Source organism: Lemur catta, chromosome 24, assembly GCF_020740605.2.
Source record: "Lemur catta isolate mLemCat1 chromosome 24, mLemCat1.pri, whole genome shotgun sequence".
Classification (NCBI taxonomy): domain Eukaryota; kingdom Metazoa; phylum Chordata; class Mammalia; order Primates; family Lemuridae; genus Lemur; species Lemur catta.
Window position 1 is genome coordinate 14022572 of NC_059151.1, and position 18890 is coordinate 14041461.

Sequence of the window (18890 nt, forward strand, 5' to 3'; positions counted from 1 at the left end):
AGCTGTGTGGGGTTTTTTTAATGCACTTAAACTCTTTAGTGCATCATTTGGTTACATATATTGAGACTCGCCAATGTACTAGAGACAAAAGTCCTCAAGCCACCACCATTGACACTTCTGCCCCTCCTGATCTGGGGGCTCTCAGAAAGATCCAGGCCCGTTTTTCCCTGCCCTACCTCCACTCTCGTTAATGGACAGGGGTGCTAGATTCCCCAGTGTGCCTTCCCTGTCTCCAACATGCACCCGGTGGCAATTTTAATTGAGAACTAGAAACTTACAGATTTGAACTCTCGATTATCTCATTGTTAAGGTTCTCTGATAACTGTTCTTGATGGAAAATTATACAGTTCTCTAAGTAATTTGGATTATTTGGCAATTATTTTAAACATTCTCCCCAAATACCTTTCACTAATCTTAGTACATTGCTGTGACCATCTGTCATGATCAAATCCTTCTGCCCACGCACCCTCTAGAAACACACTCAAAATAGTCCAAGTGCACAGAGTTAGGAGTTTTCTGAAAATACTCTCTTTAAACCTTTCTCTCCTCTCCCATTCTCCTTCCCCCAACATAGACAACATTCCAGTGTGTTTCGTATGGATCTTTTTGCGTATGTTCCCATAAAATATTATTGGGGGCTGTTTTGCATGTATTTTTCTTTTATGTTTTTGAGTATTATAAATATATATTTATAGTTTTTAAAATGGTATAGAAGGATATGCAGTAGACAGTTGCCCTCCCTAGCTGCACAAGTTCGCTAGCCCAAATGTAACTAGTGCATTCGTAGGTGTTTTTCCAGGTATTGGCTACATATACACATGTAGCTGAAATACATAGATATTTTAGTACACTCTCACATACAATCCACATCATATTATACATATTTCTCCTGCTTGCATTAACCTTTTTCTTTAATGTTTAATTTGATATAATTATAGATTCATAGGAGGTTGCAGAAGTGTACCAGGAAGTCCTAGGATGTTTACTGGGAGGGAACTGGAGATTCCTTCACCCAGTTTCCTCCAGTGGTGACAACGTCCTGCATAATTACAGTACAGTATCCAAACCAGGAAACTGACGTTGGTGCAATCCACAGATCTGAATCAGATTTCACTAGTCTCGTATCCACTCATTTGTGTGTATCTATGTAGTTCTTCATGTAATTTTTTTTTTTGAGACAGAATGTCACTTTGTTGCCCGGGCTAGAGTGAGTGCCGTGGCATCAGCCTCGCTCACAGCAACCTCAAACTCCTGGGCTTAAGCGATCCTACTGCCTCAGCCTCCCAAGTAGCTGGGACTACAGGCATGTGCCATCATGCCCGGCTAATTTTTTCTATATATATTTTTAGTTGTCCAGATAGTTTATTTCTATTTTTAGTAGAGACGGGGTCTCGCTCAGGCTGGTCTCGAACTCCTGACCTTGAGTGATCCACCCGCCTTGGCCTCCCAGAGGGCTAGGATTACAGGCGTGAGCCACCGCGCCTGGCCTTCATGTAATTTTTAAGTGCATGAGTGGCATTGTGCTACATGTCACTATATTTCTGCCTTTGCTATGTATAGGATCTATTCATGCAGTTATGTGTACTGCTAGTTTGTTTCTCTGCTGCTGAAGAGAGTTCAGTAGTGTGCATCTTCTGTCCGTAAAGTACTTGTTTCCCATTAGTAGACACTTAACCAACTTCGGACTTCCTGCCTCAGTAGATGGTCCTGCAGCGAGTGTCCTTACCCGGGTCCCCTTGTGGATTTGTGTCAGAGCTTCACTCAGATATATTAGCATGTGAGGAGCTGGTTTACTGGCATGTGCAGTCCTGGCTCTCTCTCACGCCCACCAGCACAGCATGAAGGTTCCTGGATCCCCACGTGGTGTAATTGCTGAAGATACAATCCTGGGGGTTAAGATCTAGAAGGCTGGAATATCCCAGAGAACTTTTGATTGGATTGTGGGAGAAAACTTTTTTTAAAAAAAATCTCTCTTACTCATGATGAAAGATTTTGTATGATATGCAAAAAAATTAAAACTGTAGATAATTCCTAATTCCTGAATGGTATGCTGTCTTATGATTTCAGATCCTCCTTTTTCAATCTCATTCTCTCTCCTTTTCCCATCTCCCCAAATAGCGTCTCCAAAAACACAGATTAGTACGCACAGCCTTTTTTGACTTAGTTATTTTTTGAGAGGAAGGCTCGTGGCAGCAGCACGTAAAGTTTTGAGCATATCATTTAAGCCCGGTGATAGTCCTAAAAAATGAAAGAAATAAGGGAGAGTGATAATTCGGCAAAAAAAAAAAACAATCCTATCTTGTTTCTGCTTTATTAAATAACCACTGGAATTGAGATTTAAACAACCCGCCAGTTGTCGTGTGCTGTGGTCGCCTACACCAGCTGGATGTCGGTGGCCCACCTGCTGCCGCTGCCACAGCCAGGAGCTGCTCGCTGCAAGGGACTGTAGGCAGATCATGGCCACACGGGCTGCATCTCACAGTTAGACTCCTGTGCAGTAGATTTGTGCAAAGATATATTGCTGTTCTCCATCAGCGATCTCAGTTCTTCGAAAGTTATTTTTGTGGTTGTGTTTGTTTTGCTCATCTTTGAAAACACACAATTTTCACAACAGCTGATTTGTATTTGCTAGTCAAATGGACTACTTAAATACCTATCAGGTATCCACAACTCGGCTTTTTGGTTCGTCTGAGATAGCTGTAGTATCCCGGTTATGTCATTGAAAACCCTTTTATGAAATGAAATGAAAGTAGGAAAGTTATATTGATTGTTTTCATGGAGCCGGTCCATGGAATGGTATTTTTTAATTTAGTAAATTTATTTTCCGAGTCAATATAGGCTCATGGCACCTTTGTTAATTGGTTTCTGTTGAGTAGTAGCTTAAACTTCTACAGTGAAACCATAGCCTTGATTTTTTAACATCTGGAATTATCCGCTGAAGACAGATCCCTACTAGAAATTTAAGAAAGATAAGTTTGCTACTAAACGAATTCAAAAATTAACAGTCAGTAGACTGTGGTGAGAAACAAGAGAGCTATTAAGAGTTGTAAATATAAAAATAATCCCCCACAAAGAAATGATAAGTCTGTGAGGTGATGGATTTGCTAATTAGCCTGATTTAGTCATTCCACGTTGTGAGCATATATCAAAACGTTCCATTTTACTGCATAAATACATACAATTATTATTTGTCAATTAAAAACAAATTAATTAAATAATAAAAACAATCCAGATTGTTCAGTAGCTAAATGTTGGTTCAGTACACACACGTTATTAGCATGTGGTGTGGAACAGGGAGTAACATGTGTACAAAGGTCAGGCATTACTCTGGGGTTGAGAAATGGCCCTGCCCTTCGACCCCCACCTGGTGCAGTGACAGCTCCCAGGCTGTGGGTGATAGGCGCTCACTGCTGACCGCCTAATCCCCTGCCCTTGTCCCCGTCCCAGACGCCCCTGCACCTGGCAGTGATCACCAAGCAGGAAGAAGTGGTGGAGGATCTGCTGAGGGCCGGGGCCGACCTGAGCCTTCTGGACCGCCTGGGTAACTCTGTCTTGCACCTCGCCGCCAAGGAGGGACACGATAAAATTCTCAGCATCTTGCTCAAGCACAAAAAGGCAGCGCTACTGATCAACCACCCCAACGGGGAAGGTGAGCAGCATCACAAGTCATGGGTATAACCTTCTCTATCCACTTTCTAAATAAGGACTAGGCATTTCATAATGTGTGTTATTTGATTTAGCCCCTGAAGTGCTTTCCTTCGTCTGCCGGAGTTCGTCGTCTCTTGTGGGTATTTCTGTTGCTCACCATAGCGAGTTCCTTTAAAGATGATTTGGAATAGTTCGTTAGGAGGAGGGAAAAGCAGAGGCCTGAGCCAACACGGGTCTTGAAGTGGGAAAAGCATCATTTATTTGGAGAATGCTTATCTACCCTCCGTGTCTCCTGAGCACACAGTAGGAGACTGTGGGTTTTAAAGGCAGAAAAACAGACTCAGAGTGGCTTGAAAGCGTGTCTTGCGTAGAGAGAGACTCAGCACCAGAAGTGCTGAGTCCTGGCAGCTCCCCCTCCCTATGATTCGTGTGTTTTGCCATTTCCCTCAGCTCCCCCAGGCCCGTCTGTGCGCAGCCTCCCCCCGTGACTGTCCCTGTGCTTGGCCGTAGGTCTGAGTGCCATCCACCTGGCCATGGTGAGCAACAGCCTGCCGTGCCTGCTGCAGCTGCTGGCCGCGGGGGCGGACGTCAACGCGCAGGAGCAGAAGTCGGGGCGCACGGCGCTGCACCTGGCCGCCGAGCACGACAACATCTCCCTGGCCGGCTGCCTGCTGCTGGAGGTGAGGCACGTGCGCTCCTGCCTTCGCGCCACGTCCCAGGGAGGGTTGAGGGAGCCTTCCCGAAGAGTGAAGTCAGCAGCAGCTCTTCTCCCTGCAGTCGCTCTGTGTGTGCAGCACCGTGCAAGGCCGCGGACGGCACCGCTCGGCCTGCCTCCCTCCCCTCGCCCAGCATCTCGAGCTGGGGATTCCTCCAGGGACAGAGCCAGCCCAGAGAGGCAACACAGCTAGTCATGTGACCGAGGGGGCGGGCAGACAGCAGGGGGTGGGAACAGACGGGCAAGGGAACCTCCCACTAACCCCTCCCTCTGTGGCGGAGTTTAGGGTGATGCCCACGTGGACAGTACCACCTATGATGGGACCACGCCCCTGCACATAGCGGCTGGGAGGGGGTCCACCAGGCTGGTGGCTCTTCTCAAAGCAGCAGGTAAGGTGGCCGGTGTGGCTGGTGGACAAAAGTCATCAGGAAAGCAAACCCAGCGTCAGCAGAGCAGCCCTGTCGCCTTGGGCTGGAGAGCATGGACGAGTAAGAATCACGGGGCCAATCACGTTTAAGTGCCGCAAAGGCCTGTTGGAGCCAGTAATCCGGCTCCACTCGGATAGTACTGTCAGATTCCACTCTCGGAGTCATCTCTTTGTTTTGGGTTTTATGCTTTTTTTAATTTTTTTTTTATTTCTATTTTTTTTGAGACAGAGTCTCACTGTGTCACCCAGGCTAGAGTGAGTGCCGTGGCGTCAGCCTAGCTCACAGCAACCTCAAACTCCTGGGCTCAAGCGATCCTCCTGCCTCAGCCTCCCGAGTAGCTGGGACTACTCGCGCCACCATGCCTGGCTAATTTTTTCTCTATATTTTCAGTTGTCCAGATAATTTCTTTCTATTTTTAGTAGAGACAGGGTCTTGCTCTTGCTCAGGCTGGTCTTGAACTCCTGAGCTCAAATGATCTACCCGCCTGGGCCTCCCAGAGTGCTAGGATTACAGGCATGAGCCACCGCGCCCCGCCTGTTTTGGATTTTGACTGTTTAGCTTGACCCCCATGACAAGGGATCTTCTTAAAGTTTAATTCCTTATAGAATTCTGAGTGGTACCATTCTCAGATCACATCAGAAGTCCCCAGAAGAAAAAGATTATTAATTTTTCTTTTTTAAGAGACAGGGTGTTGCTCTGTTGCCCAGGCTGGAGTGCAGTGGCCTAATCATAGCTCACAGCAGCCTCCAACTCCTGGGCTCAGGCGACCCTCCTGCCTCAGCCCCCCAAGTAGCTGGGACTACTTGGTTAATTTTTGTTGTTGTCGTTACTTTTTGAAGAGATAGGGTCTTACTGTGTTGCCCAGGCTGGTCTTAAACTCCAGGTCTCAAGCAATCCTTCCTGCCTTGGCCTAAGAAAAAGATTATTGGTATAAGAAATAATTTAAATACTTCCTTTTGAAAAGAGGTCTCTTAGCAGTTGAAGCAGTAGGAAAAGGCAAATGGACCATGTATTCAGTCCTATCATGTGCAAGGCTCTGACAATTGTGGGCATTTTTGACCTCACTATATACCAGGCACTGTGCTGGGCATACTTTACATGCACTGCCTCATTTAATCTCTTCTAATCCCCAATAGCGCTTTGGGACAAGTACCATTATTATTATAACCATCTTATAGTCAAGGAAACTGACTAGAGAGACCACCTGGTCCCCCTTCAGGGTCCCTGTAAGTGGCAGAGCTATGAATCACCCCTTGGCAGTCTAAACTTCCAGACCTTATTCTCTCTACTGTGTTTCTCTCCCCTGCTTTGCTCATGGGCTTGCAGGTGTTAATCCATTTAATTCTCTAGTCCTGCGAAGTACAGAAAATCACTCGTCATCTCTGAATTTCCAGTACCTTACATGCTTAGGACCTCAAAAATTGCTTAATGAAATTGGTATCTCAAGCCTGCCCTGACATACCTTATTTACTTTAGAGGTTATTAAAGAATTTAGAAGGTAAATGCTTTATAAATTCAAGATAACAGAGCAGGTTAAAGTATCATCTTAAAAGTATAGGAACTTTTTCTTCAGGGGCACCGTACTTTTCTGACAAGCAACATCCTATCCCAAACAAGCAGCAGCCTTTTCTTTTCTCCTTTGTCAAACCAAACTATTTCTTGAACAATAGACTCTGTTTGCAGTGTGTATGGGTAGTTTTGGAAGTCACTGCTTATAATTAAGAAATGCCTTCAGACAGGAAGCTACAACGCTTTCAGAAATGCTTTCTCTTGAATTCTCAGAATCCCATGAAAGGTGTAGCAAGTAACAGTTTCTCTGATATATGAAGGAATAAACTCTGATAAAAAACCTGTCCTGGGCTCACAGTCATGAAAAAGGTCACTTATAGCGAGGCCCCTCCAGCCTTTGCTCCTGTAAATTATTCATCTTAATTTGTCCGTTGTTTTCATGGTCGGGTTACGATCACTGCCTCATGGATCAGGCTAGGACTGGGGGAGTGAAAATCAAGAAATAGCATGAAGATTCTTCCTTGGCCATCATAGCACTGTCTTATTATCGAAGCTGGCCCAAATCTAATGTTCTTCCAGCAAGACAAAAACAGGTCCCTCCTCCCAAAAGGTGTGCTGGGCTGACTATTGCTCACCAGACATCAGCCTATACCCTTCATACAGAATCTCTAAGCCTTTGGGAAGTAACTCTAGCTCTAATCTTTGAGTTACTTTTGGTGGCTTTTTTCCCCTGGAAGCTAAAGAACAAACTAGATTTCCCAAATTCGTTAGCCCCAAATTTTTCAATAACTACACATGCTAATAATAGAAGCATTTTGTTTGTTTGTTTGTTTTGGAGGGCTGTTTTGATGTTTGGTTTTTTGTTTGTTTGTTTGTTTGCTTTGAGACAAAGTCTCACTCTGTCGCCCGGGCTAGAGTGAGTGCCGAGGCGTCAGCCTCGCTCACAGCAACCTCAAACTCCTGGGCTTAAGCGATCCTCCTGCCTCAGCCTCCCGAGTAGCTGGGACTACAGGCATGCGCCACCATGCCCAGCTAATTTTTTCTATATATATTTTTAGTTGTCCAGATAATTTCTTTCTATTTTTAGTGGAGACGGGGTCTCGCTCTTGCTCAGGCTGGTCTTGAACTCCTGATGTTGAGCGATCCTCCAGCCTCGGCCTCCTAGAGTGCTAGGATTACAGGCGTGAGCCACCGCGCCCGACCTTTTGATGATTTTTATTTAAGGATCAGGGCCCTGGCATTGCTGTGCCCAGGAATAAAACTGACCATTCTGTCGTTAGACATCAAACATCTTTTGCTCTTGTGAGCATGTGAGAAAAGAGCTGAGAGAAACGCATCGGCAGGCATAAGCGTAACGATTTAGGACCTTAATCCGGAGGGTGCACCGTAGTGTCTGTAAGCTGCTGTCCATTCGTCCTCAGATTAAAGATGTGTCATTCTATTGAGAACTATCCTAATAGGAGCTAAATGTGAAAGTCAGTATTTGGAGTCTGTTGTTTTCAGTTGTATCTTTGGCTCTATAGGATATCATAAGACACCTTTGCAATCAAAGTAAATTAAAACTTGGAAAGAATGTCTCTGGATATTTCAGTAGAAACATGTTTTATGCATTAAAAGTTATCCAGGTGATTGCCTCTAGCAGCCCCTGTGCTCTGGGAACCTGAGCCCTGCAGGCAGCTGGAAGCCGACAAGATCTGGGTTTCCCTAACGCTGTGTAACCTGACCTCACAGGCGCGGACCCCCTGGTGGAGAACTTCGAGCCCCTCTACGACCTGGATGACTCTTGGGAAAGTGCCGGAGAGGATGAGGGCGTCGTGCCCGGAACCACTCCTCTGGACATGGCCGCCAGCTGGCAGGTGCGTGCCGCTCCGTCTGTCCGGGCTGCTCCTGCCGGAGCCACGGGTCAGGGACGTGCGGACAGGTGGCCTTCCTGGTGCTTCATTCCCCCCAGAACACGCCTTTTGTTTTTAAGAACGTCTGTTTGTCAAGAGGCATATTTATCTTGAAAACCCCTATCTGTGAAAGATCTAGGTCAGCTGAGTTCTGAGTGCAAAAGTGTGCGCCTAATCAGATCCGAGCTGAGATGGGAGACAGGGTCAGGAAAACACAAAATGCACACAGAACTTACCCATTCCGAGCTCGCACCGGAATCGTGCCATCTTGATTTCTGAAGCTAAGGTAAGTGTTATTGTTTGCTTGGAACTTAGGAAAGTGATTTCTTTTTCTTTTTTTTTTTTGAGACAGAGTCTCTCTCTGTCGCCCGGGCTAGAGTGAGTGCCGTGGCATCAGCCTAGCTCACAGCAACCTCAGACTCCTGGGCTCAAGCGATCCTCCTGCCTCAGCCTCCCGGGTAGCTGGGACTTACAGGCATGCGCCACCATGCCCGGCTAATTTTTTCTATATATATTTTTAGCTGTCCAGATAATTTCTTTCTATTTTTAGTAGAGACGAGGTCTCACTGTTGCTCAGACTGGTCTCGAACTCCTGAGCTCCAGCGATCTGCCCATCTCAGCCTCCCAGAGTGCTGGGCTTACAGGCGTGAGCCACCGCTCCTGGCCAGGAAAGCAATTTCTGAATGTAAAAATAAACTAGGAATTTTCCTGAGAGTTTCAGCAAATGTAAGCAGCGTCAATAGATTGAAAGCCTCCCCAGACTCCACTGACCTGAGGTCTGAAGGGAAAGCAGCTACCGGGGAAGAACGGAGCGAGGACGCGGGCGGCACGCAGGGTTTCCGGCATGACAAAGTGGACATTTGCAGAGGCGAGAGCTGCCCTGCTTCTAGAAACTTCCCCTCTGCCTCCTCGCAGCCCCTTACGTTGAGCTGGGTGACCCTGGCCGAGACCCGTGGTCCTAGTTACGTGAGCTCCCCATTTCCGCAGACGGCCGCAGAGCAGAGACAGACAGCCCCTGCAGTGGCCCCGTGCTGCCCTTGGCCAGGTCGGCCGCAGCAGAGGGACTGCAGGGAACCCCCGAAAGGCCTCCATGGCCGCAGAGGTGATTTCTTTTAACTGGAGACATTTCTGGACTCTCGGTTAAAGTGGAAATGGTGCCAGAAGGTTAACACCAAGCCTGTGAGCATGTATACACCTCAGTTTGAGCAGGCTTACGAAATTCATTCTCACAGCCTTTTGCCAGGGAGGAGGGGACAGCCAGGGGACACAGCTTCCCAGCGCTGAGTGAGCTCTGCCCTCGCCTTGGGTCTCTGACCGAGAGGTGGCTGACTCGGTGGCCTGGACTGCCGTGTCCCGCAGGAAGGCTGTGACTGTCAGTGTCTGCGTGGTCGGGCTGGGTGTCCTGGGCGCCAGGCCCCGGCGCCAGAGTCCCTGGCTGCTCGCGCCTCGAAGGGCACCGCATGCCCGGGGGACAGTCTTGACGCCTCTTGCCTTTGCCCCGTCTCTGAGGTCCTGGGCCTTGCTGAGGAGGACGTGCTCCGTCGTGGTCCCCTCAGTGTATAACATGTTCCGTGTTTTCTTCCCAACAGGTATTTGACATCTTAAATGGGAAACCGTATGAGCCAGAGTTTACATCTGAGGATTTACTGGCGCCAGGTGGGTCGCGGTGGAGCCAGGCTCTCCTAGCCGCTGGTAGCCTCAGCCTGTCACATAGAGGGAGAGGGGACAGCAAGGGTTCCCCGGGTCCACTGGGAAAGGCACAGTTCTTGTGTCAGAATCAAAAGACGCAGGAGGTGTGAGAAGGAGAATACCCGGTCTCATCCACCGTGGATCCGCCTGTGGCTTGGTTGGTGTCACCGGCCGGCAGGCAGGGTCGCCGGCTGCTTCCGCGGGAGCCGGAGGACAGGCGGGGTGGCGTGGCCGGGCCCCCCCCCCAGAGTGTCTCTCTCCGGGGGGGTTAGGACAGTCGCGTTCCCTCTTCGTTGCCTTCAGGGGACATGAAGCGGCTGACCGAAGAGGCGAAGTCGCAGCTGTACGAGTTGCTGGAAAGTCCCGATCCCGACAAGAACTGGGCGGCCCTGGCCCGGAGGCTGGGGCTGGGGGTGCTGAGCGGCGCCTTCCGGCTGAGCCCCGCGCCGCCCAGGACGCTGCTGGACAACTACGAGGTACCGCGTGCCGCCCACGGGGACGCTGTGCCCTGGGCTGCCCGGCCACACCACTGGCCGGACGCTGTGCCCTGGGCTGCCCGGCCACACCGCTGGCCGGACGCTGTGCCCTGGGCTGCCCGGCCACACCGCTGGCCGGACGCTCTGCCCTGGGCTGCCCGGCCACACCGCTGGCCGGACGCTGTGCCCTGGGCTGCCCGGCCACACCGCTGGCCGGACGCTGTGCCCTGGGCTGCCCGGCCACACCGCTGGCCGGACGCTGTGCCCTGGGCTGCCCGGCCACACCGCTGGCCGGACGCTCTGCCCTGGGCTGCCCGGCCACACCGCTGCCGGACACTCTGCCCTGGGCTGCCCGGCCACACCGCTGGCCGGACGCTCTGCCCTGGGCTGCCCGGCCACACCGCTGGCCGGACGCTCTGCCCTGGGCTGCCCGGCCACACCCTGGCCGGACACTCTGCCCTGGGCTGCCCGGCCACACCCTGGCCGGACGCTCTGCCCTGGGCTGCCCGGCCACACCCTGGCCAGACACTCTGCCCTGGGCTGCCCGGCCACACCCTGGCCAGACACTCTGCCCTGGGCTGCCCGGCCACACCCTGGCCAGACACTCTGCCCTGGGCTGCCCGGCCACACCCTGGCCGGACGCTCTGCCCTGGGCTGCCCGGCCACACCCTGGCCAGACACTCTGCCCTGGGCTGCCCGGCCACACCGCTGCCGGACGCTCTGCCCTGGGCTGCCCGGCCACACCGCTGCCGGACACTCTGCCCTGGGCTGCCCGGCCACACCGCTGCCGGACGCCGGCTCGGCTCCGTCCCTCTACTCGGAGGGCAAAAACCAGTCGTTGCCCGAGGCCTGGGAGGGTGACCCGGGCCGAGATGGAAGCCCATTTTCCTGAGAATGCTGTTTGCAGATACCTTGAGGTTTTCTGTTTTCAAACACCTGGAGACTCTTGCTGTAAAAATGCGACTTCGAGGGTCAGGATTGTCACAGAACTTTAATCCCCCTGAGCAAAGGACAGACGGTGATCAACACGCGCCTGTCTTCAGGGCCGGGAACACGCCTTGATCCCGTGCCAGCGTGAGGTCGCGCTCCGTGGGCCGGCTCACGTGCGGGGGGGTTCTGTGCTGCTGAAAATGTCACCGTTAGCTGTCACTTCTCTGTGGGTCTCAGAGCGTCATCTCACGCAAGGAGACCGTGTAGACGTCACTCCAGGCAGCGGCCCACTGCCTCAGTACCTCTCTCCCTCTGTCTCCCTCCCTCCCTCCCTCCCTCTCTCCCTCTCTCCCTCTCTCCCTCCCTCTCTTTCTCTCTCTCTCTCTCTCTCTGCCTGTTTACTACATGCTGCTTCTCTGTGATTTCCTGAGTGGTCTTTGAGGTGAAGCAGGAAACCTGATCCAAAGACCGTGTATTTTGTTGTTGTTGTTGTCACCTTCTCCGCCCTTCCCGGGACCAGCGGCGCTCTCTGACTCTCCGAGCGGAGGGGGCCGTGTGGCAGGGGCTGGGTGCCCTGGGCCGGCACACGGACCCCACACACAGGGACCCCCCACACAGGGACCCGCACACACACAGGGACCCCCCACACAGGGACCCCCCACAGGGACCCCCCACACAGGGACCCCCCACACAGGGACCCCACACACAAGGACCCCACACACAGGGACCCCCCACAGGGACCCCCCACACAGGGACCCCCCCACAGGGACCCCCCACACACAGGGACCCCCCACACAGGGACCCCCCACACACAGGGACCCACACACACAGGGACCCCACACACAGGGACCCCACACACACAGGGACCCACACACAGGGACCCACACACAGGGATCCCCACACACAGGGACCCCCCACACACAGGGACCCACACACACACACAGGGACCCCACACACAGGGACCCCCCCACACAGGGATCCCCACACACAGGGACCCCCCACACACAGGGACCCACACACACAGGGACCCACACACAGGGACCCACACACAGGGACCCACACACACAGGGACCCCACACACAGGGACCCCACACACACAGGGACCCACACACAGGGACCCACACACAGGGATCCCCACACACAGGGACCCCCCACACACAGGGACCCACACACACACACAGGGACCCCCCACACAGGGACCCCACACACAGGGACCCCCCACACACACAGGGACCCACACACAGGGACCCACACACAGGGACCCACACACAGGGATCCCCCACACACAGGGACCCACACACACACACAGGGACCCACACACAGGGATCCCCCACACACAGGGACCCACACACAGGGATCCCCCACACACAGGGACCCACACACACACACAGGGACCCACACACAGGGATCCCCCACACACAGGGACCCACACACAGGGACCCACACACAGGGACCCCCCACACACAGGGACCCACACACACACACAGGGACCCCACACACACAGGGACCCACACACAGGGATCCCCACACACAGGGACCCCCCCCACACAGGGACCCCACACACACAGGGACCCACACACAGGGACCCCCCCCACAGGGACCCCACACACAGGGACCCACACACAGGGATCCCCACACACAGGGACCCACACACACACACAGGGACCCCACACACAGGGACCCACACACAGGGACCCCCCACACACAGGGACCCACACACACACACAGGGACCCCACACACAGGGACCCCCCACACACAGGGACCCACACACACACACAGGGACCCCACACACACAGGGACCCCACACACAGGGACCCCACACAGACCCTGTCGCCCTTCCCTTCTTCCCGCAGGTGTCGGGGGGGACGGTCCGGGAGCTGCTGGAGGCGCTGCGGCAGATGGGCTACACGGAAGCCATCGAGGTGATCCAGGCGGCCTGCGGCCCGGGGAAGGCCACCGCCCGGGCCCCCTCGCCGCCGCTGTCGCCTCCCCCCACGAGGCCGCAAATAGGTAAAGAAAACGGGCAGGAAACGCGGCGGGGAGGTTCGCCCGCCGCCCGCTGGGTCTTCAGCTCGCCCTTTCCTCCGTCATCTTCTCCGCGTGTCTTCCCGGGTGTCTGTCTGCCCGCTCCCCTGTCCCCCCGGCACTGCCACTCGGCTGAGGGCGCCCACCCGGACCCCAGGCCGGCCACACCCGCCGGAAGCACAGCCCTCCTGCAGGACGCTAAGATGCAATGTAGGAACGCCCCGCGGTGCTTCCGCGCTCATCGCCTCTGCCAAGTGCCCCTCTCGCGACAGCCACCAAGTCCAGTCCGCCTCCCGCCCCGCCGAGACCCCGCAGTGCCTCCTCACCAGTGTCCCCCGTCCTTCCCGCCTGCCTCCCTCCCGTCTCTCTGCCCGACACACGGCACAGTCCTTCCTAAACTCAGGGAGAGTCTGTGACGCCTGCTGTATACTCTCCGCTTCTTTCACTCAGCCAGCGAATCCTCATCCAGCCCGCACTGCGTGCCTGGCCACGTCCCTGCTTCACCATTCTCTCTTCTCTCTTTTCGAGACAGACTCTCGCTCTGTCACCCTGGCTAGAGTGCCGTGGCGTCAGCCTCGCTCACAGCAACCTCCAACTCCTGGGCTCCAGCCATCCTCCTGCCTCAGCCTCCCGAGTAGCTGGGACTGCAGATGTGTGCCACTACACCTGGCTAACTTTTTTTATTTTTTAGTAGAAACGGGGTCTCGCTCTTGCTCAGGCTGGTCTCAAACTCCTGACCTCGAGTGATCCTCCCGCCTCGGCCTCCCAGAGTGCTGGGATGACAGGCGTGAGCCACCGCGCCCGGCCAGTTAGCATTTTGATTGATGTTTATTACACATCTGTTTCCGTGGTCATTGTCTCTCTATAGGAAATAGTTCGCCCTGGCTGGATCCCTAAGGATGCTTCTCAGTAAGGAGTATTCAACCTAATTTTCCAGTATAGACTCATTTCCATCAAAATCACCTTACATTTTTGTTACCAAAAATGTTTTCGAGACAGTGTATGCTGTTTAATAGCACAGGAGGCCCAGAGAGCGATCTCCGCTTTAGTTCCTCCTTCTGCTACCAATTTATCTTGCCTAGGTCCAGCAATTTCTGCAGCTATAAAATAAGTCACAGAGTGGTTGGAAAAAAGACAGCTGATTTCTAAGGGGAAAATAGGTGCACTATGAGTCAAGAGAATTCAGAAAGGATTCTCATAAACACAGGATTGCAAGAGAAAAATGTGAAAGCATTTGGCCAAATCCGATGTCCTCAGTCTGTACGTTAGGCAGACCTCCTGCCCCTGTCCCCACCGTGAGCAGTGGTGGCGGGGCAGCGTGGGCGGGCCGTGATGGCCAGTGGATGCCAGTGGGCAGGAGTCGTCCACAGAGCGGGTCTCAGAGCCCTCAGGGCCAAGCTCGGAGCCCGGCTGGGGCGGACGGTGTGCGAGAGCGAAGTCTTTGCCTAGCCCCGGCAGGGCCCATGAATCTCTGCTTTGTCCCCACAGACGAGCTCCGAGAGGACAGCATCTGTGACAGCGGCGTGGAGACGTCCTTCCGCAAACTCAGCTTCATGGAGTCCCTGACCAGCAGCAGCCCCTTGCTAACCCTTAACAAAGTGCCCCCCGATTACGGGCAGGAGGGACCTCTCGAAGGCAAGATCTAGCCGGCTGGCGGTCCCCACGCCGCGTAAACCAAAGCCCTGAAATTCCACTGCGCTGCCCGAAGGAAGGAAGGTAAAGTGCGTCCAGAGGTGCTCAGAGGAAAGCCGGCCGGCCTGGATCATTCTCGATTTAACGCAAGGCCTGGACACTTGGCTTCCTTCCTTGGCCCACAGCTGGGTTTAGTCTGGTTCACTCGCAGCCAGCACCTGGCAGTCGCCGCCGGCCGGGCCGCTGTCTGGGATGGGGTGGCTGATTGAGCTTCGCTGGCTGCTCCGGATCTCGGTTGCTTCTGTTGTTGCTGCTGCCCCTGCTGCCTCCTGCTGTCATTAAACGGTGTCACTGTCCCCACTCTGTTCTCTCTAGCCATCCACAACATTCAGCTTAAGGATAAGAAACGGGATATTTTAAAATGAGAGTCACTTGGTGTGCAATAAAAAAGGCTTATTGCTTTTCCTAAGGTGATTTAAGAAAAGAGAACATGTATTTGTCAATATTTAAACATGGTTACAATCAGTGCTGAAAATGGTATTTTCCCCTTTTTCTGCATTTTGCTATTGTAAATATGTTTTTTAGATCAAGACTTTAAAGAAAAAATGTTGGATTTATAAATGCTATTTTTATTTTACTTTTATAATAAAAGGAAAAGCAAACTGATGACCTCGCCTTGTCTGATCTCTGCAAGCACTTTTTCTACGACGATGCCTTCTAACCGTGGGATCATTCCATAGCCTGGTGATCACGCTCCCGTTTTCATTAGAGTCAATTTTTTTATCTAGAAATGAACAAAAAAATTGTCAAAAGAAATGTGTTTTCCCCTAAGATGAAAGCTCTGAGCGGGTGAAAGCCTTGCCCGGCCCGGCCCGTTCCCACAGCGTCCCCTCACGTCCCCTGCCCCGTGCCGCAGTGCACCTGCCGGCGTCTGCGCCGTGTCCCCGTGTCCCCGGGACGCACGGAGCGCCGACATTGCCACGCACCGGGGGGACAAGGAGCCGTCCAGCTTGACGCTCTGCCGAACTGCTCTCCACTCAGAGTTGAAGAAAAGGAAGAGGAAAAAGCAAAAGTCTCTTAACGGGGTGCTGCGGGGAGCAGCGTGGTGTGCGGCCGAGACCCCTCTCGACAAAGGTCGCGTCTGCTCGGAGCGGGGACCCCCCCTCCCCCCGCCGCGGAGCCACCTCCCCGGGCCACGCCCATTTCCGCGGTGGCCCGTGCAGCGCTAACCGAGGTGGCACCTGCGAGCCTGTGTCACGCGGGGCGACGCTGAAGCGCTGCGTGAGCTTCGGTGTCCCGGGAGGCCGCGCCGCGCCCGCCTTGTCCCTCTGCCCAGCCCGGCCCCGTCGCGGCCTCCCGGGGAGCCCCGCCTGCGTGGGTGCTGGGGACCCGCTGGGCGACTCCGTGCATCGTGTTAAGTCATTAACCTCGAGCACAGCCCAGTGGGGTCTGAGATATTCCTTCTCCATTTACGGAGAGGGAAACTGAGGCTTGGAGTCCCGGCAGGCCACACCGGCTCTGTCTCTGAACCGTGAGCTGGGGCAGCATCTCGGGACGATAAGCAAGTGGGTAACAGTAATCAATGGAGTCCACCAGTGGAACCCAAGTCATACGGGAACTTCGTGTATGGTAAAATTACAAATCGGGGAGGAAAGATGATTATTTAATAAACAGATGTTCCAGCTTGGAAAAAACGCGATCTGAACCCCAGTCTCGCTGTTCATCAAAATCATTTCCAGATGTATCCAAAATGAAACCTAAAAAATACTAGAAATCGTAGGTGAATATTCTTGAAGTAGGGAAAGGCTTTCTAAGCAAGACTTCATCCTCTGGTATAAAAACAGTTTGAGTCGTTCCGGCTACGAGGGAGGCTGAGGCAGGAGGATCACTGGAGCCCAGGAGTTCAAGACCAGCCTGGGCAACATTGTGAGACCCTGTCTCTAAAAGTTCAAATAAAATAAAATAAATAGTTTGGGTTCTTCATTTTACAGTGTGTCCCAAATTAATAAAATCTTTTCTAAAAAAAAATTCTACTTGTTTTCTGTCCCAATGCTGTTCCTTCACCCCTATCCACCGCCAATACTCCAGTTTTCAAAAACTGTGTAAAGTGGAAAAATACAACTCTGACTGTCCTTAATTATCAAATCAGCCGCACGTGCCTCCCTTCCTCCGCCAGTTCCGCTCTTGGAAGACGGTTGTCGTCCAGCTGGCGACAAGCTCACCCATCTTACGTGATGCTGGCTCCCCCCCCACTGAAGGGAGGGACGTGTGTTCTTGCTCTAAGGGTGGCAGAGATGCCAAATGACTTCCAAGGTTGGGTCGTAAAATGTAATGCAACTTCTGCCCGGTCACCCCGGTCACTCCATGCAGAGAAATCAGGTGCAGGTGTCTGGACAGCAGCCTGCTCTGAGATCCCAGCCGGCGCCAGCGTCAGCTGCAAGGTGTGGAAGGGAGATTACACGTCTTCAGAAGATTCTAGTGCTCGGCCATGGAGTCACCCCATTTAGCCTTCACACTGTCGCAGCCCACGCTCCAGAATGGAGACAAACCACTGGCTGGGCCCTGCCTGAACTGCAGATCCGTGAGCGAGTTAAATATCGGCTGAGGTTGAAGCCCTAGGCATGGGGCGGACTGTCCCCATTCTTCAGGTCTCTGGCGTGGCAGCCCCAACACCGGTGTTCCTGGGCCAGAGACGCTGACTCGAGGAGGAGCAACCGAGTGACTCGTGCTGAGTTAGAACATAAGGTCCCTCTTACCGTGTAAGAAGCCCCATTTCTCTGCCGTCCCAGAAATTACTCTTCCTCCTCCCAGTGCTGGTCACGCTGGCACAGGACGGGCGCTGGGCAAGGAGTGTCTTCGTGCTGTACCAGCAGATGGGGACAAAGGACAGACCGAGAGGAATGCAGAGACCAGGTGGAAAGCTACAATAGGCCTGAAATAAACCTTCCCAGAAAGCGTGTGTCACAGCAGGGGGCCGTTTAAAAATAGCTTCCTCAGAAGTTTAGTCATCCTCTGAGGTTTCCGTGCTGTGCGGGCAGAGCCCAGACCTGTTCGGGATCAGCGGTCTTTGCTCTCAGCAGGAGGGGCCCTGCCCGCGTCCCCGAGGGGCTTGGGTGTGGCACAGACACTCTGGGTCACCGCAGTGTGCAGCCCCACAAACCGGACCTTGTGAATTTCAGCACGAGGAAGGAGGAGGCAGAAGAGCCAGCCAGACTGGGGCATCTGTCACCTGCCCCTGGGATGGATGATGTCTGATGACAGCTCTCAAGACATCCGTGGGAGGCTTGTGTCTGACCCCGCACACAGCAAGGAAACATGACTGAAGCTTAAATAACTCACCCAGATTCAAACCCAGGCCTGTCTGATCTCAAAGACTTTTCTGTAGGACGTCTGTAGTCTTTGACAAAAAGATGCTTTATTTAAAAGAGAAAGAAAAAATGCATACAGATCTGTACAAAGAGGATGGTACCATGGACCCACCCAAAATGCAAAACGACCCCAAGGGATCCCTAAGAGGACATACTGCTTGGTTAAAATGACTTGATTTCCCCTCCCTCTGCCAGCAACAGGCGAAGATGCTTAAACGTGAATTATTCATTGACTGGAGGTTGTTGCGTCTCTTTCTACTTCCTATTTTGCGCTTTTGGGGTGAATTTTCTTTCTGATCTGATTTGTACTTCCCCACGTAATGGACATGGGGAGGCCCAGGAGTCAAGAGAGGATGAAAACAAAATTGTTTATCTTCTTAAAGATCACAGAACTTAGGGTTGAATAAGATCTCAAAGATCACCTACCTGGACAGATCATTGGGACTTTTGTCTTCGTATAAACACCGGCAAGGTGGGAGCTCCTCCTCCCTGCTGGCCTCCCTGGAGCTGCTGCTGCTTGGAAACGCCCGTCTCGGGGACTGCAGTTCCTGTCCCTCGGTTTCCCAGGCTCGTCGTT

General features: G+C 53.0%; 1 protein-coding gene across 2 annotated transcripts in view; it reads left to right on the forward strand.

Annotated features, from left to right (window-relative positions):
* The window catches only part of NFKB1 (nuclear factor kappa B subunit 1), a 118808-nt gene extending 103201 nt beyond the window's left edge, over positions 1-15607 (forward strand). For both annotated transcript variants that reach the window (XM_045536646.1, XM_045536647.1), the window contains exons 17-24: positions 3448-3649; positions 4159-4328; positions 4650-4752; positions 8032-8156; positions 9782-9848; positions 10185-10357; positions 13142-13298; positions 14802-15607. In XM_045536646.1, the coding sequence (XP_045392602.1) occupies positions 3448-3649; positions 4159-4328; positions 4650-4752; positions 8032-8156; positions 9782-9848; positions 10185-10357; positions 13142-13298; positions 14802-14959 (1155 nt within the window). In that variant the 3' untranslated portion in view covers positions 14960-15607. The remainder of the gene's footprint in view (positions 1-3447; positions 3650-4158; positions 4329-4649; positions 4753-8031; positions 8157-9781; positions 9849-10184; positions 10358-13141; positions 13299-14801) is intronic.
* The last annotated feature ends 3283 nt before the right edge of the window (positions 15608-18890 follow it).